The 26,971-nt window shown below is 38.4% G+C and overlaps 1 protein-coding gene across 1 annotated transcript in view; it reads right to left on the reverse strand.

Annotated features, from left to right (window-relative positions):
- Positions 1–2,895: 2,895 nt before the first annotated feature.
- LOC133243998 (ATP-binding cassette sub-family C member 4-like) overlaps positions 2,896–26,971 on the reverse strand; it is a 202,517-nt gene continuing 178,441 nt past the window's right edge. The window contains 2 exon segments of the mRNA XM_061410684.1: positions 2,896–3,000; positions 22,519–22,653. Coding sequence (XP_061266668.1) covers positions 2,896–3,000; positions 22,519–22,653 — 240 coding nt within the window.

The following is a 26,971-nucleotide window of genomic DNA, read 5'->3' on the forward strand; positions in this document are numbered from 1 at the left end:
GTGTCCATAGCCCATTTTGTCAAGCGTGGTGCAAGTATATTGTCCTGTCACTTTGGCTGGTCATTGCTTTCCTTTCATTCTCAAGTGTCCCACTTCTGAGAGTACATTCTTTTGGCACCCACATTGCTAGCAAGTGGCAGAGAAAGAACTGATATGCAGATAAGTGTGACTGACTCCAAAACCAGGGCTTTCTGTTATCCCAGGCTATATCCTAACATTTCAAAATCATAAAGTTTAAAAGGAAACAGTCATTCAGCAATCATTTACTGAGCACCTTCTATGTGGCAGACACTGTGCTAGAAGATGTAATTAAAAAGTGAACAGGGCACAGTTCCAAGTCTCTAGAAGCTCGTGGTTTAAAGAGTAAACAGACCACCCATGAAAACTCAATCTTGACAGACTACATAACTTGCAGGACCCAGTGCAAAATGGAAAAAGTAGGGTCCCTTGCTTAAAAATTAAGTATTTCTATATGATGAAAATAGGACATTAAACCAAGTTTGGTTCAGCTTAACAAAACAGAGGTGCTTAGGGTATTACAGAAATATAAGCTATCTAGGATGATGGCAAATCTTAAGGTGGCCTCCTAGAAGAGGTGACAACTGGACTGACCCTAGAGAATATCTCCTCTACATGAACTTTTCTTCCATTTTTTAGACCATAAATTATGGTGGAGAATTACTTGGTCATTTTGAATTAAATATCGGTCATCAAGAGTTTACCCTACAGTACATCTTCATTATCTACCTCTGGAGCTGTGACACATGCCATGGGGACATGGAGACGTGCTGTCCTGACCTCCCTTCAAGGATCTGTTGTCCAGCTTCTGGAAGTGCTGCCAGTGGGCAACTTTAAACCACTAGTCCCCCTGGGAGCGGCCTCTATGCAATGACCTATCCAGGTGGAGGCATAAAGTCCTGGCCAGTGGACCTGACAGGACAACCCTGAAGGGCCATCTTCATTCCAGACCTTTCATAGAGTCAGGTAACGTCATCTGGCCAGTGATGCAGCTTGACTTTTCCCTCTGCCCTATCCCATTTCTTCCCTTCTGATTCCACAAGTGTTGATCCCAAGGGGACCCCTAATAAACATCTCAACACTAATCTCCATCCCAGTCTGCATCCCGGAGAACCATCCTGCAAAATTATCAAAGAAACATTCCAGTACTCAGGAGGATTTTTATTTGAACATATACAAATATTATCCATATAACATTTTCAAATTGCCAAATAAAATACAAAATGGTGGAAACAAGGACTTATTGCGTGAATGTGGTTATGGTTGGGGTTTAAAATCCATAATCCAATGTCTGACCAAAATGAAATTGTTATATATTAATAACAAAAGAAAACTATTATGTTGAACCATATGAAACTGCCATTGCACAGGTTAAAAAAAGGTTAAATGTTAGCAACTCCATATGGTTCAATCTAATAGGAAAATCTATTAGCATTTGCTATTTAGAGTGCATTACACTTATGAATAACTCTTGGGTAAGAGATATAATTAATGAATTAAATTAGGAATTTAAAAATATGCAATATTATGGTTACTGATCAGTACTAAATACCAAAACTTCTAAGTTGCAGCTAAAGTGGACCTTAGGGGGAAAAAAGTTGGTTTTATATACTCATACTAGAAAAATAATTAAATTATTAATCTAAGTTTTCAATTTAAAAATTTAGAGGAAAAAAATCTAAAGTAAATGAAAAGTTGAATAAAACAAAGAATAATATGATGAACTAGAAAAAAAAAAAAAACCAGACATCAACAAAGCAAAAAATTGATTGAGAATTCATAGAAAAAGTTATGTAAGGTTATTCATAAAAAAGAAGGCTCAAAGATAATAACAAAGCCCAAAGAACACAATTATATATGCTGTAGAGATTAAACATATAAGATATTGTGAGTAACTGTATACCAATCAAACTCAAATCTTACAGGAAACAAATCCACTCCAGAAATGAAGCTTACCAAAAACGTCTCTGTAGAAATAATAAACTGAATAGTCCTAATATAATTACCAAAATTTAACTAGACACTGATGGTTGCACACCATTGTGAATGTGATTAATTTCACTGAATGGTATGGTTAAAAATAGTTTTATGGCAAATTTTGTGTTATATTATTTTATCACAGTAAACAAATGTAAAAAAATAAAATCCTCACTCTAGAAGACAACCAATTACATGTCTGTCCATAATCAAATCCCCTAGAACAGTTCCTACTTTAAGAAAGCTCATTTTGTCTCCTTTCTCTGTTAGAACACATTATATTGTCCTTCTGATTTAACCCTATATATATATATTTTTTTTTTTTTTTTTTTTTAATTTGGAGGGGTTCACCTCTTTCTTCTATCATGTCACTTAAGCTATAGTATATGGTATGTTTTTCGTATTAGCTTTCTCGGTAGTATTTTAAACAGAAGTCTTTGGGTTGAATAATGGATCCAGTTATGTTAAAGGAAGTGGTGACACAAAACTTCAATTGAACACTATCTTCAAGTAAATAGAATCTGTGATATAATTGGAAAGTAATATGCAATTTATGGAACAGTAAAAAATTACATCTGTGACAACTTTGTCTCACAGCTTAGAAAATGAGTTTGGCTCTGGAGTCTCTTAAGGCACACATCCTGAGAGACACCTTTTCTTGGTGGCTGCACCTCCAATTTAAAAAAGGAAAAATAATAATATAACATGTAAATAAATATGATAAATCATTTTGCAAGAGATTGAAATCATTGAGTGAAGTTGAAGAAAAAAATCTGAGTAAACTAATTTATTGTAATGTGTAAATATTTGTTGCTGTTATAAAAAAATTACAGTATAGTTTATGCAGTGCAAAAACTATTGGCGAAATGCCTTCAGAATTGACCTGACCTTATGGTAGAATCACAATGTTGACTCAAACATTAAGGCTGAAGGTTGTCTACTGGAAGTGTTCATAACCACATGGTAACTGTGAGTAATATTTGGCTATTTCATTTTAAAGTACACCTGAGGGGAAAAAAGACAAAAGCAACATGTTTAATAAGAGTTTTTTGATATTTGGCAAAACTAATACAATTATGTAAAGTTTAAAAATAAAATAAAATAAAAATAAAGTCCTCCTTCTAAGGCAATATATTTCTAGATTCACTTCTTCATATGAAGCAAACTATTACTCTTGGAAGTTCAGTTTTTAAAAACCAGGGCTGTATTTATTCTGTGGAGGAAGTAGCCCCATTAAAACCCTCAGTGGAGCTTGACTTAATGCCAAACAACCTGTAGATTCACTTGAGTTTTGATCATGCTGATTCTCTCATATGTTTTATCACTACAGTAAATTGATAAGCAAAATCCTTTAACTGATTCAAAGCCTGGAGATAAAAACAGGGTGACAGAGAGACTGAGAAATCTAGCATCTGCAGGAGGGTTTCTCATTTTCATACATAAAATGAGCACAACAGATTTGGATGTTAATGTCAGGTTATAATCTCTATATTTTATAATCTCTGATTGACAAACATTGAAATGCTGGCATATATGTATGAAATATCCTGGCATTTAATTTGTGTAGCAAAGCAGTTACAAGGCCTATAGAAATGTGATATGTGAATAGTGGGTCCCAAGAATGAAAAGAGAAGCAAAAGCTTTAACAATGACTCAACCAAGAAACTTCTCTAAAATGCAAGATGATACCAAATAATAGGACAGATCTTTGAGTTCTCAAATGTTACCAATTTCTATCTGAACTAGAAGAGATACAGGTTTTCTGATAAGTGTATAATCAGAACACAAAGGAAATGAAATGCTGTCACATTTTTCTGGTCCACAATCCTCAGTTTTTAATAGTTATATCATATCTCAGTTTCTTGATAGATGCACAAAACAAACTGAAATAATGTCAAGATTTGTAAGGCCTTATATCGAAATCTGTTTGGGTGAAAAACGACTTCCCCAAAAACAGAATGTGAAAAGTTTTGTCTGATTCTTTAAAACAAGAATATGCACCATCTATCTGAGGCCGATTCATGTCAGAAGTTGGGTCATTCAGACATATGATTACAGATCTGCTTTATAAATTGTGAGTCCAGGTGCATTTGTGAATGCTGTCAACAAACATCACAAGAGATAATGGACTTCACATATGAAACAGAAAGGCACTAAGACATCTACCTTCATAGTGAAAGATAGTGAAAGTGTTAGTTGCTCAGTCATGTGTTACTCTTTATGACCCCATGGACTGGAGCCCGTCAAGCTCCTCTGTCCATGGGATACTGTAGCGAGGATACTGTAGTGGGTTGCCGTTTCCTTTTCCAGGGGATCTTCCTGGATTTGACCCAGAGGTCAAATCCAGGTCTCCTGCATTGCTGGCAGATTCTTTGCAGTCTGAGCCACCAGGGAAGCCACTTTCATAGTAAGTGCACTTATTCTCTTGTTGCTTGCATATTGGTTACCCCCAAACAGCTCTGCATATGAAATGCTATATATTTAAATGTCACAAGTTAAGGAGAAAATAAATGCTCCAAGAAAGTTTGGGCCCCACTGAGTAAAATCTGAGGCTATTTCCATTGTAACGGAAACATTTAAAAATAAGGTTGGGGCGGTTGGGGGGGTGGGGAGGTGGCACAGCTAATTGCATATCATCACCCTCCTCTATTTTATTAACCTAACCATATTTTGTATAGTTATATACTGGGAGCCGGCGAGGTCATGACCTCGTGACAAAGGTCATGAGGAAGGAGGCTCGGCATACGCAAAGGCGGGATCGAGCCTCGGGAGTCCCCCCGGATATTCTCGAGCATCTACCCCCCAAAAAAATCAGAGTCTGCCTACTTTATTGCTTTGTGCTCTCACCTCTGACTTTACTGGGGGCTGTCCCCTACCACCATCTTGCTCTCTCTGTCAAAGAGTTATCTTACAGCTCCAATTAATAAAGTTCCTGGGCAATTAGGAGTGTTTAAATCCAAACCCCTCAGATGGCTCTCTAATTCGCCTGACAAGTTTACCCGGACACCTACAGCTATGCATATGATTGTTTACAGTCTCCCAGCCTCAAAAGGCACGGGAAGCTTAAGATATTCAAATAGCTTAGAGCCTCTCAGAGAGTTAGAAACTGTCAGAATAAAACTAGTAAAAGTTTTCACTGATGAGCCAATGTTTGTTGCCAAGTTTCCACATCCCCTGAATTGTATCCTTGAATGTGTATTAATTAATATAGTTGGTATGTAGAAAAAATAAGTAGTGGCCTTGGTGCTAGTAACTTTAGACCCTTAAGGTAATAAATTCTTTCCTTTGTTGTAAACCCATTACACATCCGCCCTATAGGAATGCAATTTTATCTTCAGAAGATGGGGCCAAACCTTAAAATAATTACTCTTAGAGAAAATAAGTCTTTGTTGATAAGTCCTTGTCAAGAGTCATAAAATGTTAATAGGCCTTCTGGCCAGAAGATGATGTAAATCACCTAAACCATTTGTATACAATAAATTTACAGGAAAGAAACCCTGGTTTTTGATAAGCATCAAAGACTGCTGACTTTGCATCCCCTATTATCCTCTATGTGTAACTTAGGGTATGAAAGCCCCTGTTGAAAATAAAAGCTATGGGCCTTGCTCACCAACGCTTGGTCTCCCTTTGTCATTCTTCCCCTCAATTTTCAGCTGAGTGTCCATCTGGAGCGTGGATATTCTCTGCGACCATTTATTTGCCTGGGCTTCTAAGACCCACTCGAGAAGGTGTCTAAGATGGGGCACCTTCCGCTATTTGAGAGGGTGCCTGCGGCCTCCATGGTCAGAGCTAACCTGGTGTCACGGGTTATATTGATTTTCCGCGTAAACCAAGCCACTCAGCTTCTTTTCTCCACTGAATTTTCCTACTGAGCTATTCTCATTCTATTACTCTTACATCTCTAACATATAAATAGTCGCCTAGGCCATCTCTCCTTCGAATACCCTGGATCAGCCGGGGCTGGACCTCGGCAGTTATATATTTATGTACTCTCTCAGTAAAACTAAAAACAGTCAAAAGAACAAAAGGAAATAACATTTCATTTTCTATTGCTTGACACATTCCTTCTAAAAACACCTGATTCCTTTCTCCATAGCACTTCTAAATATAAGTTTTTATGAAGAAAATGTTATCATTAGCAAATTTTAACTGAAATTACCCTCACTTAATGGTCTGAAATACCTACACTTAATATTGCAAAAAATTTTCCTGCGTATAGAATCCTTGATTTGACCTTTCTTTTATCTATTGTCATGGTTGTAGGCCATACTCTGGCTGACAACAGAAGTGAAAGAAGGCACCATTTTCACTGGGTGGGTTATAAAGGGAGTTGATATGCCTGAAGATTTGTTAGCAGAGTCGTTGTGAATGGACTGAACCTGGGATGAAAAAGCCCAGTCTCATTTCTATGCTGGGACCACTGCTGACTCTGGACAAAATCACTTAAGCTCTCTCTGCACTGGCTTCCTCATTTGTGAAATGAAACAATGACCTACCTCATAGGAACTAATTGTGCCTACAAATTGCAGGTTGAAAACAGGCTGATCTACGTTTAGGATGTAACCATGGTGCTGGGAGGGATTGGGGGCAGGAGGAGAAGGGAACGACAGAGGATGAGATGGCTGGATGGCATCACTGACTCGATGGACATGAGTTTGAGTGAACTCCGGGAGTTGGTGATGGACAGGGAGGCCTGGAGTGCTGCAATTCATGGGGTCGCAAAGAGTCGGACACAACTGAGTTATTGAACTGAACTGATGATGCTGCTTGGGGACGTGGTCCCTTAGTAGCAGCATCTCTTGGCTTGAATGGTGAAAACTAAACATCTGAGAGGCCCTTTTGTGAACCTTTTTATTTTTTTCTTTACAGAAGACTAGAGGTGAAGTTGAGACACATTTAACTGAGGGAACATGACAACCCAGTATGCAGAAAGGTAGTTAAAAGATTACTAACACTTTCTCTCCTGTGACTTTGAGAATTTCCATAGGCCCCTCTATCTCATATTTTCCATCTGAGGAATAATAATGCCAATTTGAAACAGTTGGAAAAATTAAAAGAGATGATAGCAAAAAAAAGTTCAAATTTAGGCAAGCAGAACATAAAACCAGTCAATGATGGGTTTCTTGGCTCTTTTCTCATTCTCTTGGTTTTGTTCATTATAGTTGCTCCAATGTATGTAGAAACTAAGTCTACTATTTAAACTCCAGCTTGTAAACAAAGCCACCATCATGGAATTAGATCTTACTGAATACAACAGAGCAGTAAAATCTTCCTTGTATAGATAAAAGCCAGCACTTCATGGTTCAATATATGTAGAATTCTGTTCAAGATTCATTCTCACTGAACTGCAAGGCCCTAGTTCAATCCCAGTAACCATCAAACTTCTCATTTTTAAAGTAGATCTAACTTTGGTGTACATACTGGCAAGTATATTATCAAAGTTAAAGAGGGCTAGAGAGTTAGGATTTCTGCTTCTAAGTTAATGGAATAATGACTTTTCTATTCTCTTATCCTTTCAGAAAGTAAAAGTGAAGGCACTCAGTCATGTCCAACTCTTTGTGACCCCATGGACTGTAGCCTACAAAGGCTTTTCCATCCATGGGATTTTCCAGGCAAGAATACTGGAGTGGGTTGCCATTTCCTTCTCCAGGAGATCTTCCCCATGCAGGGATTGAACCCACGTCTCCCGCTTTGTAGGCAGACGCTTTACCATCTGAGCCACCAGGGAAGTCTTATCCTTTCAGAACTCATCCTAAATAGCAAGCATGTGTGTGTATGTTCAATTGCTCAGTCGTGTCTCACTTTGAGTCCCCATGGATTATTGGCCTCCAGGCTCCTCTGTCCATGGAATTCTCCATGCAAGAATACTGGAACAGGTTGTCATTTCCTACTCCAAGGGATCTTCCTGATTCAGAGATCAAACTCACATCTCCTGTATCTCCTGCATTGGCAGAAGGATTCTTTACAACTGAGCCACCTGGGAAGCCCAAATAGCAAGGGTATTGGGAAATTAAAAATATAAGCCTAATCTTTGATGAAATTAGGAGTCATTTGAAATCCCAAATGACAAAATATCTGGATAGGCTGTCTTAAGAAACTAGATACAAAGGACTGTCGAGCAGTGCTATAGTGGGGGACTCTTGAGAGTCCCTTGGATTGCAAGGAGATCCGACCAGTCCATCCCAAAGGAGATCAGTCCTGGGTATTCATTGAAAGGACTGATGTTGAAGCTGAAACTCCAATACTTTGGCTACCTGATGAGAAGAGCTGACTCATTTGAAAAGACCTTGATGCTGGGAAAGATTTAAGGTGGGAGAAGGGGATGACAGAGGATGAGATGGTTGGATGGCATCACTGACTCAATAGACATGAGTTTAGTTAAACTCCAGGAGTTGGTGATGGACAGGGAGGCCTGGCATGCTATAGTCCACGGGGTCACAAAGAATCAGACACAACTGAGCGAATGAACGGAACTAAACTGATAGAGGGCTACGGCAAGACGGAGAGCTGGTTCCATGAAACCAGATCTCAGCAATCATGGGACAGCACAGTTTTCCAACTAACTGGTGAATTCTAAGTTGTGTCAATGAGGAATTATATGGAACCACCATCTTTGTCTGAAGCATTTACACTCTAATGTCCTAGGAGAAGAGAGATTCTGAAATGAAAGCAGCATTGACTGCCCATCTCCACAGGGTAGAGAGGAATACAGGCTAAGTGAGTATGTGTTCTCAATTTCTCTCTCACTCACTTGTATACATATATTCACACACTCGTTCTCTGGACTGTGAGGAGCTTCTCTGCTAAGTAGAAAGAATTCCTTTTAGCCTGAAATCATGCCCTAGCCACAGCTATCCTGCAAATATATAATCTAGGAGAAACTCACTTAACTGAAATGTGAGTAGTAGGAAAAACAACAATAAAAAGGTAGTATGGGATCTGTAGGGGCTTCCCAGGTGGTGCTAGTTGTAAAGAAATAACTTGCCAATGCAGGAGACATAAAAGATGTGGGTTCAACTCCTGGGTCAGTAAGATCCCCTGGAGAAGGGAATGGCTGCTCACTCTTATTCTTGCCTGGAAAATCCCTTGGACAGAGGAGCCTGGCGGGATACAGTCCATGGGGTCACAAAGAATTGGACATGACTTAAGTGATTTAGTACACATGTACACATAGGATCTGTAAAATATTCAAACCAAAAAATGAGGGTAAAGAACAAGATGAGCATATGCTGGATGAAAAAATATTCACTTAACAAATGAAAATTATGAAAAAATATAATGTAATACATTCAAAAGAAACGTAGTATAGAATAATCAACCTGTGGACAACAGACATCTGACAGTACAGGAAAACATAGCCACAGAAGATGATGAAACACTATTTGATAGAGGCCAAAAGTGAAATTGAGGAGAAAAATGAAAACATCAACAAAATGATCATTCTAAAAGGCAGCATAAAGAAGCTTATTCACTGCTGAAAAAGCAATATGAGACATGAAGGATAAGACTAAGAATGCAAGGGAAATAGTAAACTAATAAAAATTTTTAAAGGATTATGGAGATAATAACTTTATAAAATATACAAAGGACAGATACTATGTATATTATAGATATTTGTAAAGAGGAGAGTCTGATTAAATAAAACAAATTCAAAGATAATAATTCAAGCAAACTTCCAGAAATAAAAGACTTGAATGTAGAGAAGAGTACATGATGTCCTAGGAAGAATTAATGACCTTCAAAATAGAGAAAGAATCCTTTGAGCATCCAGGAAATATGATCAAGTTATTTTAAATCAGAGATGCAGCAGATAAATATTTCATACAGTTGACCTTTGGTCAACATGAGTGTTAGGGGCTCTGACCTTCTGAACAGTCTGTACAACTTTGACCTTCTGAACAGAAACTCTGTATATAACTTTAAAGTCATCCCTCTGTATCCACAGATTCAACCAACTGTTGATTGTGTAGCACTTCAGCACATATTTATTGAAAAAATCCACATGTAAGTGGGCCCATGTTGTTCAAACCTTTGCTATTCAAGTATTAACTCTATTTACAATAATTTAGAGAATCTAACTCCAATAGACCCTCCATTAAAATGTATAGAGACTTGCTTTCAACTGTTTATTTCTACTGCCACCCACAATAATAAATACATTTAACTTTGAGTCCCAGAACAGATTCACTATCTATATCTATATTTATCCTGAAAGAAATTTCATGAAACATTTACTATTACCAGGAAAGAAACTTTGCTTTATTATTACATTCCTTTCTTTTCTGTTTTATTTCCTAAAACATGCTGATCATGACTAAATGGATTTCATAGCACTACTAATGAATCACAACTTAAAGTTTGAAAAATACCATAATAGAGGACATACTTTAGTCAACTAAAGATGGAAAAAGTATCATTTGAATCATATATATATAAAATAATAGAGGATTAAATATTTTTAAAGACTTAAAGGTAAACAGTAGAAGAAAAACCAATTAAACAATTAAAATTTGGTGGTAGAATGGAGAAAAGAGACATATATTGTCAGTATTTATAAGATGGAGGCAATAATAAAGAAATAAAGTACTCACAGAAGATATTAATGGGGCTACCCAGGTGACTCAGTGGTAAAGAATCTGCCTGCCAATGCAGGAGACTCAGGAGATGTGGCTTCAATCTCTGGATCGGGAAGATCCCCTGGAGGAGGAAATGACAACCCTCTCCAGTATTCTTTCTAGAGAATTCCATTAACAGAGGAGCCTGAAGGCCTACAGTCCATGGCGTAGCAAAGAGTTGGATATGACTGAGCGACTGAGTAGCAGAAGATACTAAAGCAACATCGTAAAATAATGAACACAAAACAAAAATTACGAATTACAAATGAATTTTTTTAAGAAAAAAGAACACTTAAAACTGAAAGCATGATAGAACTAAGATAAAACACATATAAGGGCAAAGATTAAATCTCAAAGCTAAACCTAATTACTGTAGAAGACACATCTACAATATGATATTAAAAGACAATCAAAGGCATATTCAGTTCAGTTCAGTCGCTCAGTCATGTCAAAGGCATATTAGACAAATAAAAACAAAATTAAAGCAGGGGAGTCAATTTCAGTTTTAAACCAGCTTGGATTCTGGGCCAGGAATATTAAATGAATCAAATAAAGGCATCTTAAAATAGCAGAAAATATAATTCATACTGGAAACTCAAGGCATGAATGTCTGTGGGCTGAAAAATCCCAGCTGCAAAATTAACAAAAATGACAAGAACAACAAAGCAAAACTTCATGCAATATGAGACTTATTCACCAGGTCCGTCTAGTCAAGGCTATGGTTTTTCGGGTGGTCATGTATGGTTGTGAGAGCTGGACTGAGAAGAAGGCTGAGCACCAAAGAATTGATGCTTTTGAACTGTGGAGTTAGAGAAGACTCTTGAGAGTCCCTTGGACTGCAAGGACATCCAACCAGTCCATTCTGAAGGAGACCAGCCCTGAGATTTCTTTGGAAGGAATGATGCTAAGGCTGAAACTCCAGTACTTTGGCCACCTCATGTGAAGAGTTGATTCATTGGAAAAGACTCTGACACTTGGAGGGATTGGGGGCAGGAGGAGAAGAGGATGACAGAGGATGAGATGGCTGGATGGCATCACTGACTCGATGGACATGAGTCTGAGTGAACTCCGGGAGTTGGTGATGGACAGGGAGGCCTGGTGTGCTGCGATTCATGGGGTCGCAAAGAGTCGGACACGACTGAGCGACTGAACTGAACTGAACTGAAGCCCAAGTCACAACAAATAGACATAAACAAATAAGGATAGAGAAAATATAAAGTCACATTAATTTTTTTGGTTTATTTTATTTTTTAATTTATTTATTTCAATTGGAGGCTACTTACTTTACAATATTGTACTGGTTTTGCTTTACAAACACTATAACTTGAACAGAAAACAGCCTATCATCTTAAATGCCCTAAGAACATTCACAAAATAACCTTTATCAGTTCAGTTCAGTTCAGTCGCTCAGTCGTGTCCGACTCTTTGCGACTCCATGAATCGCAGCAAGCCAGGCCTCCCTGTCCATCATCAACTCCTGGAATTCACTCAGACTCATGTCCATCGAGTCAGTGATGCCATCCAGCCATCTCATCCTCTGTCATCCTCTTCTCCTCCTGCCCCCAATCCCTCCCAGCATCAGAGTCTTTTCCAGTGAGTCAACTCTTTGCATGAGGTGGCCAAAGTACTGGAGTTTCAACCATAGCATCATTCCTTCCAAAGAAATCCCAGGGCTGATCTCCTTCAGAATGGACTGGTTGGATCTCCTTGCAGTCCAAGGGACTCTCAAGAGTCTTCTGCAACACCACAGTTCAAAAGCATCAATTCTTCAGTGCTCAGCTTTCTTCACAGTCTAACTCTCACATCCATACATGACCACTGGAAAAACCATAGCCTTGACTAGATGGACCTTTGCTGACAAAGTTATGTCTCTGTTTTTAAATATGCTATCTAGGTTGGTCATAACTTTTCTTCCAAGGAGTAAATGTCTTCTAATTTCATGGTTGCAGTCACCATCTGCAGTGATTTTGGAGCCCAAAAAAATAAAGTCTGACACTGTTTTCACTGTTTCCCCATCTATTTCCCATGAAGTGATGGGACCAGATGCCATGATCTGCGTTTTCTGAATGTTGAGTTTTAAACCAACTTTTTCACTCTCCTCTTTTACCTTCAACCAGAGGGCTTTTATTTCCTCTTCACTTTCTGCCATAAGGCTGGTGTCATCTGCATATCTGAGGTTATTGATATTTCTCCTGGCAATCTTGATTCCAGCTTGTGCTTCTTCCAGCCCAGCGTGTCTCATGATGTACTCTGCATATACGTTAAATAAGCAGGGTGACAATATACAGTGTTGATGTAGTCCTTTCCCTATTCGTAACCAGTCTGTTGTTCCATGCCCAGTTCTAACTGTTGCTTCCTGACATGCATACAAATTTCTCAGGAGGCAGGTCAGGTAGTCTGGTATTTCCATCTCTTTCAGAATTTTCCACAGTTTATTGTGATCCACACAGTCAAAGGCTTTGGCAAAGTCAATAAGGCAGAAATAGATGTTTTTCTGGAACTCTCTTGCTTTTTCCATGATCCAGCAGATGTTGGTAATTTGGTCTCTGGTTTCTCTGCCTTTTCTAAAACCAGCTTGAACATCTGGAAGTTCACAGTTCACATATTGCTGAAGCCAGGCTTGGAGAATTTTGAGCATTACTTCACTAGCATGTGAGATGAGTGCAATTGTGCGGTAGTTTGAGCATTCTTTGGCATTGCCTTTCTTTGGGACTGGAATGAAAACTGACCTTTTCCAGTCCTGTGGCCACTGCTGAGTTTTCCAAATTCACTGGCATATTGAGTACAGCACTTTCACAGCATCATCTTTCAGGATGTGAAAGACCTCAACTGGAATTCCATCACCTCCACTAGCTTTTGTCATAGTGATGCTTTCTAAGGCCCACTTGACTTCACATTCCAGGATATCTGGCTCTAGGTGAGTGACCACGCCATCGTGATTATCTGGGTCATGAAGATCTTTTTTGTACAGTTCTTCTGTGTATTCTTGCCACCTCTTCTTAATATCTTCTGCTTCTGTTAGGTCCATACCATTTCTGTCCTTTATCAAGCCCATCTTTGCATGAAATGTTCCCTTGGTATCTCTAATTTTCTTGAAGAGATCTCTAGTCTTTCCCATTCTGTTGTTTTCCTCTATTTCTTTGCATTGATCACTGAAGAAGCCTTTCTTATCTCCTCTTGCTATTCTTTGGAACTCTGCATTCAGATGCTTATATCTTTCCTTTTCTCCTTTGCTTTGGCTTCTCTTCTTTTCACAGCTATTTGTAAGGCTTCCTCAGACAGCCATTTTGCTTTTTTGCATTTCATTTCCATGGGGATGGTCTTGATCCTTGTCTCCTGTGCAATGTCACGAACCTCATTCCATAGTTCATCAGACACTCTATCTATCAGATCTAGTCCCTTAAATCTATTTCTCACTTCCACTGTATAATCATAAGGGATTTGATTTAAGTCATACCTAAATGGTCTAGTTGTTTTCCCTACTTTCTTCAATTTCAGTCTGAATTTGGCAATAAGGAGTTCATGATCTGAGCCACAGTCAGCTCCCGGTCTTGTTTTTGTTGACTGTATAGAGCTTGTCCATCTTTGGCTGCAAAGAAAATAATCAATCTGATTTCAGTGTTGACCATCTGGTGATGTCCATGTATAGAGTCTTCTCTTGTGTTGTTGGAAGAGGGTGTTTGCTATAACCAGTGCATTTTCTTGGCAAAACTCTATTAGTCCTTGCCCTGCTTCATTCCGTATTCCAAGGCCAATTTGCCTGTTACTCCAGGTGTTTCTTGACTTCCTACTTTTGCATTGCAGTCCCCTATAATGAAAAGGACATCTTCTTTGGGTGTTAGTTCTAAAAGGTCTTATAGGTCTTCATAGAACCGTTCAACTTCAGCTTCTTCAGTGTTACTGGTTGGGGCATAGACTTGGATTACTGTCATATTGAATGGTTTGCCTTGGAAATGAACAGAGATCATTCTGTCATTTTTGAGATTGTATCCAAGTACTGCATTTCGAACTCTTTTGTTGACCATGATGGCTACTCTATTTCTTCTGGGGGATTCCTGCCCGCAGTAGTAGATATAATGGTCATCTGAGTTAAATTCACCCATTCCAGTCCATTAGTTCGCTGATTCCTAGTATAACCTATACAATCCTAGTATAACCTTTATACCAGAACACATAAAAGTATTAATAAAAATTGTTTTTGGTAGAAATAGTACAGAGAACATTTTTTTCATCATGAGACAATGAAATCAGTAAAATAATGAGTAAAGTAGGAAACAAATAAATATAAAAATTTCTCTATCCCCAGGAAATTTTAAAGATCTCCTTCTCAAAGAATTCTTGGGCCAAAGAAGAAATAAAAATCAAAACTGCAGAATCTGTACATAAATACCTAACTACGATGAAAGCACTTGGAAGCATGGATAGTTCAGTGGTAAAGAATCCACCTGCCAATGCAGGAGAAGGGGGTTAGATCCCTGGGTCTGGAAGATCCTCTAGAAAAGGAGATGGCAATCCACTCCAGTATTTTCTCTGGGAAATCACATGGATAGAGGAGCCTGGCAAGCTACACTACCCATAGGGTCACAAAAAGTCAGATACATCTTAGCAACTAAACAATAGCTGCCTATAGACTTATAAAAATGACTCCACTCTTACGTATTTTAAAATGCTTAATATTCTCAAAGAACTTAAACAGGTGCTCTCTCATATGATCCCTGTAATAGGTGAAGGAGCTGGCAGGGCTATAATCCCTGCCCTGCACACAGGTGAGGTCCTGAGGCTCAGAGACCTTTGGGGGACACAAGGCTACGTGGATGTTGAGTGCCTCCTCCACCTGCTCAAACTGTTCCAGACTCCTAGATATAGGATGCTGGGATTTAGTAGCTTTTGAGTTGTATCAGGCAATTTCATGAATAGACAAAACAACATCTCTGTTACACACCGGTAACAAAGAAACTTCAAAAAACCTCAATCAGGTCCGCTTCATGACAGAACAAAATTAATGACATGCATTTATCCTTTATCATGGGCTGAACTGTGTCCCCTCCAATGTTATATGTTGAAGTTCTAAACATACCAGTACCTCTGAGTGGCACCATATATGGAGATAGGGTCTTTAAAGAGGAAATTATGTTAAAATAAAGTCATGTAGGTGGGCCCTAACCTATTATGACTGGAGTCCTTGTAAGAAGAGGAGATTAGGATACAGGCACACAGAGTATGTGAGGACACAGAAAGAAAACGGCATCTCCAAGCCAAGGAGAGAGACCTCAGGGAAATCAACCCTATTGACACTTTGACCTTAGACTTCCAGTCTCCAGGGCTATGAGGAAATACGTTTCTGTTAAGTTGCCTACTCAGTGGTACTTTACATGGAAGCCCTAGCAAATTAATGCACCCTTCAGCTTTATGTAGCTAAATGGTACTTTCTCTACTATTTCATGGATCATCCCAAAGGTAAATAATGATTCAGCTTGCCTGCACCAACATTTTCAGAGAAGAACTACATGATTAAGAAAATGTGACTTGGAAGCACCTTTTCCCAGGTGTGAATTTTCTTTTGATTATGAATTCTATTCTGTTAGAGTGAAAATCCTGTTGTCTTAAGCTAATCCTCCCAGGATTGCAACTGTAAATGATTCATTGATATCTGATGCTCACACATTTAAGAAGCTAACAATCTGACAACTTGTTCTTCTAAGAGGACTGAACATATGCAGAAATAGTGTCAAGAAGATATTCACCTGAAATGGGAATCAAGATAGGTATTTCCTTATGTCTTTCCGTAGAGGTGACCTGAGCCTGTGGCAGGACTGAAATCCGAGAGTGAGGTTCTGTCATCCTGTGAACTTGGATGATGGCCCTGCCTTGGAAATCATATGAAGGGAACAGTGTTCTCAGACTCAACACAGAACACAATACTTAGGGTGGCATTCAGCCTCCTCCTCCTCCTTCTGTGCTCCTTGAGCCAATTCTGTGACCTTAGGTGAGCCCTTGAGTTAATCTCCTTAACCACAACATGGAATTAAAAAAGGAATGACATGAGAAAAAAGTGAAATCAAACATGTGGGAATTATGCAAAACAAATGATAAGAGCTGCTCTAATGTAACTTACCACTAACATTGTTAAATTAGGCACAGGATTACTAGACCAGGAATCACATATTTCTAATTCTATGACCTATGTCTATTTTTTAATGCATGTTACACTTGATTTGAAACATTTACTGAACAAACAGATTTCTAATTCTGTGTCTGCTCCAAACTAGAATAACACTTGTTGTATATATAGGTCCGTCTTCCTTCTAAGGGGTCTTACTTTCCTCATCTGTAAAATGCAGAGGCTGAATTGTGATTAGGTGAATTATATCACACCTAAAATTGTGTGATCTACTTCTAATTACACAATGTTTGATAACATATAGTGATAACACATATTTAAAATGAAGACTTTGATGCATAGGTGAAGACACCAGTCTTTGACATGAATTGCCTAAGGTCAAAAGGTTTTGAGAGATTTCTGGCTATCTTGTGACTGTGTTTTAGAGAATTATAAATGATTATCAGGTCTTAGAAGGGAAACTCTGAGGGGAAACACTTTAATGGATGACAGCACTCTATGAGTTTCAGTCATAAATAAATATAGAGCTTCAAGTGTTGCTTCTGTATATTTGCATACAATATAAGCACCTAGGAAAAAATCAGAACACAGACTTCATTGTCCCTAAATCTAGATTTAACCTGCAGGTCAAGAAGTAAAAGTTAGAACTGGACATGGAACAAAAAACTGGTTCAAAATTGAGAAAGGAGTACATTGAGGCTATATATTGTCACCCTGTATATTTAACCTCTATGCCGAGTACATCATGTGGAATGCCAGGCTGGATACAGCACAAGCCGGAATCAAGATTGCCAGGAGAAATATCAATAACCTCAGATATGCAGATCATAGCACCCTTATGGCTGAAAGCAAAGAGGGACTAAAGAGCCTCTTGATAAAGGTGGAAGATCTGTGATACCAAGGTGTGTGTGCATGCCCAATCAGTTGTGTCCGACTCTTTGTGACCCCATGGACTATAACCCGCCAGGCTCCTCTGTTCATGGAAATTTCCAGGCAAGAATACTGGAGTGGGTTGCCATTTCCTTCTCCAGGGGATCTTCCTGACCAAGGGATCAAACTCGGGTCTCTTGTATCTCCTGCATCGGCAGGGAGGTTCTTTACCAGCTGAGCCATAGAGTGAAAAAGCTGGCTTAAAACTCAATATTCAAAAAACTAAGATCATGGCATCTTGTCCCATCACTCCATGACAAATAGATGAGGGGAAAATGGAAACAGTGACAGACTTTATTTTCTTGGCTCCAAAATCACTGCGGAGAGTGACTCAGCCATGAAATTAAAAGACGCTTGCTCCTTGGAAGAAAAGCTATGACAAAACTAGACCACACATTAAAAAGTAGAGGCATCACTTTGCCAACAAAGGTCCATATAGTCAGTTATGTTTTTTCCAGTCTTCATGTACAGAAGTGAGAGTTGGACCGTAAAGAAGGCTGAGTGCAGAAGAACTGATCCTTTCACATCGTGGTGGTAGAGAAAACTCTTGAGAGTCCCTTGGACAGAAAGGAGATCAAACCAGTCAATCCTAAAGGAAATCAGTGCTGAACATTCATTGGAGGGACTGAATCTGAGGTTGAAGCTCTAATACTTTAGCCACATGATGCTAAGAGCTGACTCACTGGAAAAGATCCTAATATTGAGAAAGACTGAAGGCAGGAGAAGGGGGTGACAAGAGAAAGAGATGGTTGGATGGCATCACTGACTCAATGGACATGAGTTTGAGCAAACTCAGGGAGATAGTGAAGGACAGGGAAGCCTGACATGCTGCAGTCCATGGGATCACAAAGAGTCAGACAAAAGTGAGTGACTGAACAACAACAAAACCTAGATTTGAACTCAAGCTCTACCAACTCTTCAGCCAGCTCTGTGACCCTGGACAATATCCTACCCTATAAACAGTGGAAAGTTCTGCTCTTCCTTTCTTCATTTCTAAAGAGGGGGAATGAGATGAAACAGTGACAGAGGGAACTAAGGATACATTTTAGATAAATCTCACATAAAGAAATATTGTTAGATACTGGAACATACTTTCTTTGAGGGATATTTTAAATATTATACAAATAACCAATCTAATCACATGGACCACAGCATTGTCTAACTCAATGAAACTATGAGCCATGCTATATAGGGCCACGCAAGACAGATGGGTCATGGTGGAGAGTTCTGACAAAATGTGGTCCACTAGAGAAGTGAAGGGCAAACCACTTCAGTATTCCTGCCTTGAAAACTCCATGAACAATACGAAAAGACAAAAAGATAGGACACTGAAAGACCAACTCCCCAGGTCGGTAGGTGCCCAATGTGCCACTGGAGATCAGTGGCGAAATAACTCCAGAAAGAATGAAGAGACTGAGCCAAAGCAAAAACAACACCCAGTTGTGGATGTGACTGGTGATGGAAGCAAGGTCCGATGCTGTAAAGAGCAATATTGCATAGGAACCTGGAATGTCAGGTCCATAAATCAAGGCAAATTGGAAGTGATCAAACAGGAGATGGCAAGAGTGAATGTTGACATTTTAGGAATCAGAGAACTAAAATGGACTACAATGAGTCAATCTAACTCAAATTACCATTATATCTACTACTGTGGGCAAGAATCCCTTAGAAGAAATGGAGTAGCCATCATAGTCAACAAAAGAGTCCAAAATGCAGTACTTGGATACAATCTCAAAAATGACAGAATGATCTCTGTTCGTTTCCAAGACAAACCATTCAATACCACAGTAATCCAAGACTATGCCCCAACCAGTAATACTAAAGAAGCTGAAGTTGAATAGTTCTATGAAGACCTACAAGACCTTCTAGAACTAACACCCCAAAAAGATGTTCTTTTCATTATAGGGACTGGAATGCAAAAGTAGCAAGTCAAGAAATACATGGAAAAACAGGCAAATTTGGCCTGGGAGTACAGAATGAAGCAGGGCAAAGGCTAATAGAGTTCTTCCAAGAGAATGCACTTGTCATAGCAAACACCCTCTTCCAACAACACAAGAGAAGGCTCTACATGTTGACATCACCAGATGGTCAACACCAAAATCAGACTGATTATATTCTTTGCAGCCAAAGATGGAGACGCTCTATACAGTCAGCACAAACAAGACCAGGAACTGACTGTGGCTCAGATCATGAACTCCTTATTGCCAGATTCAGACTTAAATTGAAGTAGGAAAAAACACTAGACCATTCAGGTATGACCTAAATCAAATCCCTAATGATTATACAGTGGAAGTGAGAAATAGATTTAAGGGCCTAGATCTGATAGACAGAATGCCTGATGAATTATGGATGGAAGTTTGCAAAATTGTACAGGAGACAGGGAGCAAGACCATCCCTAAGAAAAAGAAATGCAAAAAAGCAAAATGGCTGTCTGAGGAGGCCTTACAAATAGCTGTGAAAAGAATAGAAGCGAAAAGCAAAGGAGAAAAGGAAAGATATAAGCATCTGAATGCAGAGTTCCAAAGAATAGCAAGGAGAGATAAGAAAGCCTTCCTCAGTGATCAATGCAAAGAAATAGAGGAAAACAACAGAATGGGACAGACTAGAGATCTCTTCAAGAAAATTAGAGATACCATAGGAACATTTCATGCAAAGATGGGCTCGATAAAGGATAGAAATGGTATGGACCTAACAGAAGCAGAAGATATTAAGAAGAGGTGGCAAGAATACACAGAAGAACTGTACAGAAAGATCTTCACAATCCAGATAATCACAATGGTGTGATCACTCACCTAGAGCCAGACACCCTGGAATGTGAAATCAAGTGGGCCTTAGGAAGCATCACTATGAACAAAGCTAGTGGAGGTGATGGAATTCCAGTTGAGCCATTTCACATCCTAAAAGATGATGCTGTGAAAGTGCTGCACTCAATACGCCAGCAAATTTGGAAAACACAGCAGTGGCCACAGGACTGGAAATTGTCAGTTGTCATTCCAATCCCTAAGAAATGCAATGCCAAAGAATGGTCAAACTACCACACAATTGCACTCATCTCACACGCTAGTAAAGTGATGCTTAAAATACTCCAAGCCAGGCTTCAACAATACATGAAACTTGAACTTCCAGATGTTCAATCTGGCTTTAGAAAAGGCAGAGGAACCAGAGACCAAATTGCCAACACCCGTTGAAAAAGCAAGAGAGTTCCAGAAAAACATCTATTTCTGCTTTATTGACTATGCCAAAGCCTTTGACTGTGTGGATCACAATCAACTGTGGAAAATTCTGAGAGATGGGAGTACCAGACCACCTGACCTGCCTCTTGAGAAACCTGTATGCAAATCAGGAAGCAAAAGTTAGAACTGGACATGGAACAACAGACTGGTTCCAAATAGGAAAAGGAGTACGTCAAGGCTGTATATTGTCACCATGCTTATTTAAATTATATGCAGAGTATATCATGAGAAATGCTGGGCTGGATGAAGCACAAGCTGGAATCAAGATTTCCAGGAGAAATATCGATAACCTCAGATATGCCGATGACACCACCCTTATGGCAGAAAGTGAAGAAGAGCTAAAGAGCCTCTTGATGAAAGTGAAAGAGGAGAGTGAAAAAGTTGGCTTAAAGCTTAACATTCAGAAAACAAAGATCATGGCATCCAGTCCCATCACTTCATAGCAAACAGATGGAGAAACAGTGAGAACAGTGGCAGGCTTTAATTTTTTGGGCTCCAAAATCATTGCAGAAAATGTAGAAAAGAATGAAGAAAGAAAAACGTACCCATTATTTAATGCTCAGAGATACAGTTTTGATAGAAAGCCTCACCACATATATTTGAAAGCCTTATCCTACTCTGAGCCATGTATCTCAAGGGGCAAGATCACCAGACTTTCCCTTGCTTCCTCCATCCTTCCATCCACTCCACTCACACCTTGTTTTAGAAAGAATTACTAGTGGCTTCATGACAGTGACTAAGTCTCTTAATCCAGACCTCAGTTATCACATTTGTAGTACAAGATACTACCACTTCACATTGTTAGAATAAGTACTGTAACAGGACCCCACTCCTGCAACTATTTGATGAAAGTTTTTGTTCTTTCCATCTTTTCCCTCTGTGGCTAGGGACTGAAACTTACTTTCTTTGTTATTGTTCATTCTTTGTTACTGATAAACTAGGAGTGACATAATTACTGTTTCTACCAGCTTCTCTTATTTTAACCAAGAAACCCAAGACCATGAAGTCAATCAAGCAAGAATTACCAAAAGAGGAACATTTTGACCAGGACTAGAGCACCAAAACAATCAGAGGATCGAAATGGACCAGGATAATGTCATAGAAACAAATGACAGTATCAACAAGTGACAGTATCCAGGAAGGAGTTTTCTTTACAGATTAAAAAACAGAAATGACCTACATCTTTCCCTGGGAAATCTTTCCAGGCCCAATTAATAATATTCCATGTTCTTTTTCTCAAACCGTTAGAACCTCCAGGATGCTGCTTGACCGTGTTTGTATCACGAATATGCTGAGTACCTATCAGGATGAAACATGAAGAGTGTGCAAAATGAGAGTTTTCTGTGTTCCATGAGAACATGAAACCAGAGTCCAAATGTGTAGGAAGTCCAGTCCAAATCTCTCTCAGGTACATGTGAGCATATACACTTCCTGACCCTACCCCATCACTTCCTCAGATTCCCAGCAGACCTGCCTTCAACCTGCAACATGTTAAGACCCAATCATGAAACTTTGTCTCTAGAGGCTTATAAGGGCACAGAGAACTTGTTGCCTGATCCCTGGTACCAGATCATAAGGAATGAACCATAGAGCTGTAATTAGAACTTCCCTGCAGTGGGCTCACCTATTTTGCTGTTTTAGTGAGGGCAGTGGCCTCTGCCTCATCCAGTTGTTGCACCATCTTGTAAAACAGGCTGTCTGTATTTTGCAGCAAAACATGTGGCTCATTATATTCTTCCAGTCTTCCCGAATCCAAAACCTGTTAGTCAGTAGAAAGAAACCTGTTAGCGCACATGCTTTGCAGTTACGTATTATAACTTTGACAATATTTCAGAAAGGGGTAGGACAGGGAGAACAGAGAGAATCTACTTGGGTGGTAGGACTGGCTGGTATTAAATAGTTTGACTACTCTGTTGTACTAGCAGACAAAGGTCTAACATGATGTTTTATTATTATTATAAGAACAGAAGAATATCACAGCTTTCAACTATGATTATTGGCACACAGCAATCTGTAAAACTGTATATACTGCCAAAGGCATTTACGGTTCTTATCATTAGTGTTTTAGTGCTTTGACTCTGGACTTGGAGGTCTATTTATACAGATACATGGAGTTGGGAAATTTCTTGATTCAAGAAAATAAAATTCAATGTATTTAAAAAGTAGGTTGATGTCACAGGAACCAGATGACAGTGACCTCACAGCAAACTGATTTTCAGGTTGGTTTACAAAATCTGAGTAATATTTTGGGGAAAAAAGTAAATGCTTCCAGTTATGTCAGCTGCTAAGAGGGGCTGAATCCCTTGTCAGAGAGGTTAAGTTGCTTCTTAAAGTTGGCTTTGATTGTAGTTTCTTTTTCTTTTTTTTTTTTCTCTCCATAAGCTTTCACTTCTTTTATTTATTTATTTTTTAATTTAATTTTATTTAACTTTACAATATTGTATTGGTTTTGCCATATATCAAAATGAATCTGCCACAGGTATACATGTGTTCCCCATCCTGAGCCCTCCTCCCTCCTCCCTCCCCATACCATCCCTCTGGGTCATCCCAGCGTACCAGCCCCAAGCATCCAGTATCGTGCATGTAGTTTATTTTTCTGAGAGTGAAACTCTGCCAAAAAGATATGCTAAATAAGCAGCTTTAGCAAAAATTGCTCTCTTTGGAAGAATTCTCTAGAAATCTACTTTACTATTTGAATAAGACTAAAGCAATTAAGAAATTGAGCCCCAAATTCCAGTGATCATAGCCCACACAGCACAAAAGGGCAGCCCCATCTGAAGTGCTGAGGATCTGAATCTGTTTCACAAATTATTTTTCTTTACTTCTTTTTCTCTTTCTTAAGCTACCTTTCAGCCAGTTTATTGCTCGTTAATATCTCCACTACTTGGAAACTGAAAGGGAGAGGAAAGTGCTCTTAACTGCCTCTCTCTTTTTTTTTTCACAATAAACTTTATTTCAGGTAATTAAATCACAGAGTCAAGGGAAGAATAGGTGTGCTATATTAGTCATTTTCATTTCCTCAGGACAAGTTTGTTTTAGATTATGTTTTTTTTTTATTTAAATGTATTTATTTTAATTAGAGGCTAATTACTTTACAATATTGTATTGGTTTTGCTATACATCAACATGCATCTGCCATGGGTGTACACATGTTCCCAATCCTGAACCCCCCTCCCACCTCCCCATGCATACCATCCCTCTGGGTCATCCCAGTGCACCAACCCCAAGCATCCTGTATCCTGCATCAAACCTGGACTGGTGATTCATTTCTTATATGATATTATACATGTTTCAATGCCATTCTCCCAAATCACTGCCTTTCTACTTATTAATGACTTTGGTTAATGGTTTCAGAGAGAAGAGTGTGAAACAACTGGCTCAAATGATATACTGAGGAAAATGGTTCTGATGTCAAGTGGTATTTAGTTCTTCATTTTGGTCACATTTAGAGTAAATATGGGCTTCCCAGGTTGGTGAGAGGTAAAGAATATGTCTACCAATGCAGGAGATACAGAAGACACACATTGGATCCCTGGGTCAAGATCCCCAGGAGGAAGTAATGGCAACCCACTCCAATATTCTTGCCTGGAAAATCCCACAGAGTAGGCTGGTGGCTACAGACCATGGGGTTGCAAAGAGTCAGATATAACTGAGTACACACACACATGCATGTAGAGTAAATGTATCTCAATAAAATACGCTGAAATTCTAAGCAGGACGCAGGTTGTTTTTCCACATCCAGGTATTGCAGTAATTCCATCCCATCATATTTAATTGGAAACATTAAGTCTCATAAAAATCCTTTTCCTGTTAATCTTTTGTTTACTATTGTGAATCACAACACAGGGCTGCTGCTGCTGCTGCTGCTAAGTTGCTTCAGTCGTGTCCGACTCTGTGCGACCCCAGAGACGACAGTCCACCAGGCATTCATGAATAATGATCTGCCATATCCACATAATTATTAAAATATCCAATAATTTGGCATAACAATTCACATGCACTGAATGTATAGTTTTACTGAAGCAAACATTATAGAGCATAACCATTTCTTCTGATGTTGAAGAAGAAAAAAATGTAGTTTTACAACACTGGTCGTGCTCATGCTTAAGACTACATACAAAAATAAACAAAATTATTTCATACAATTAAGACATTTACATCTTGCAAAAGCAACAACTTTTAAAAATCACCACTTCAGAGTTGGTGGAAATGGGTTATCTGACTCTAAAGATTTTATATATATATATATATATTTTTTTTTTTTAAACTGGAAGAAAGTATTACATTAGTAATACTTTGTCCAACTTTCTACTTTATTTATTCAAATTTTAATGAATGGTAAGTTTTTCCATTTTATCTTATATTGCCTAAGACACATGATGTAACTGAAATGAATAGTTATCAGAAATAACCAATACCTAAAAATACAAAGCCAGAAAAATTTAATGCTCTAAGATGCAATAGGATTAACAGTATAAATGGCAGAAAGATAATTTTGATTAAAATGTTTTGAGTCTTATAAATATTAGCAATTTAATACCTGTGTATTATATAAGTGAGTTTTCAATTTTTAGAGAAGCAGTATAGAACTGTGACAGTTTATTATAAAGCATTCTTATCAGAATCTTAACTTCTGCAAAATAAAACTTTGTAAGTGTAAAATAAATACAATATACCTCTTTAATACTCTTTTGATATGTATTAAAGCAAAATACAATATCTTAAAATAAACTGTATTTTTAAGACAACAACAAATGGACAAATTCACGAGTTTCAAGAGATGGGATGCCCTGGCATATAAATGCAATGTAACAAAAGACCATGGCTACCATAAAGTCAATGAAATAATCCCATAACTAAACTAACAATCCTTGAATTTGAAAAGGAAAATTAAAATAGCTGTGAGTTAAGCATTCACTGTGTCATATGCTTTATAGTTATCACTGTTAACTCTCAAGATTGAGTAGACAAACCAGGTACAAAATTTCCTTCTAACCATCCATCCATCCTTCCATCCAGTTAAGTACTGAATATCTATCACCAAAGCACTTTTCTAGGAATGGGAGATTCAACTGTAAGCAAAACAGTCTATCAAAAATCTCTTGGCCAGGGGAGAGGGGAGGAGAGGGAAAGATGTGAGGAGAGAGTAACATGGAAACTTACATTACCATATGTAAAATAGCCAATGGGAATTTGCTGTATGTCTCAGGAAACTCAAACAGGGGCTCTGTATCAACCTAGAGGGGTGGGGTGGGATGGGAAGGGAGATGGGAGGGAGGTTCAAGAGGGAGGGGAACATATGTATACCTGTGGCTGATTGATGTTGAGGTTTGACAGAAAATAACAAAATTCTGTAAAGTGATTATCCTTCTATTTAAAAATAAATAAATACATTTTAAAAAAAGAAAAAAAAAAAAATCTAGTGGCCAGAGATGAAGACTAAGGTGTAATTAAGTAATTTGGCTGAGGCAGCAGATTCAGTAGATGGCAGAGTTGGAATTCAAACCCAGGTCTGAACCTGTATTTGTTCATCACCATGTGAGTTACCAGTGAAAGACACTGTTAGGTAACTTATTATCAGATGTAAAATAAGGGAGATGAGAATGCTAACATTCAATTTTCTAAAATACTTTTCCATATGGATAATACTTTATATTAACTTTATATATAATTTAAGAAAACATGCCTGTAAACAGAAGCATTTCCCCTGTCTACTTTCCACTGCAGTTTTATCACACTCAGGCTCAAATTATTTACTGTGTGCCTGGTATACACTTAGAGAAGAAGAAAACCAATTTGATTTAACATTCAGAATTAACTAAAAAGTAACAAAAAGGCAAAATTCATTTAAGGAAAACATTTTTTCATTAGTAAGTGAAAATTTTCATTAGTTTCTGAATTTATTCAGTAAACATTTATTGAACATTTAACTGCATGCCTGTCATTATGCTAGATGCTATGGAAGAGGCAAATACAAGTAAGTTGCAGCCCCTGCCTTTAGGAAGCTGATACTGAAAGGAGACAGAGAAGAAAATCCTCTATAACACGAGAAAAAACTGACAATAATTAGTAGCAGA

This window comes from Bos javanicus, unplaced genomic scaffold, assembly GCF_032452875.1.
Source record: "Bos javanicus breed banteng unplaced genomic scaffold, ARS-OSU_banteng_1.0 tig00001919_1, whole genome shotgun sequence".
Classification (NCBI taxonomy): domain Eukaryota; kingdom Metazoa; phylum Chordata; class Mammalia; order Artiodactyla; family Bovidae; genus Bos; species Bos javanicus.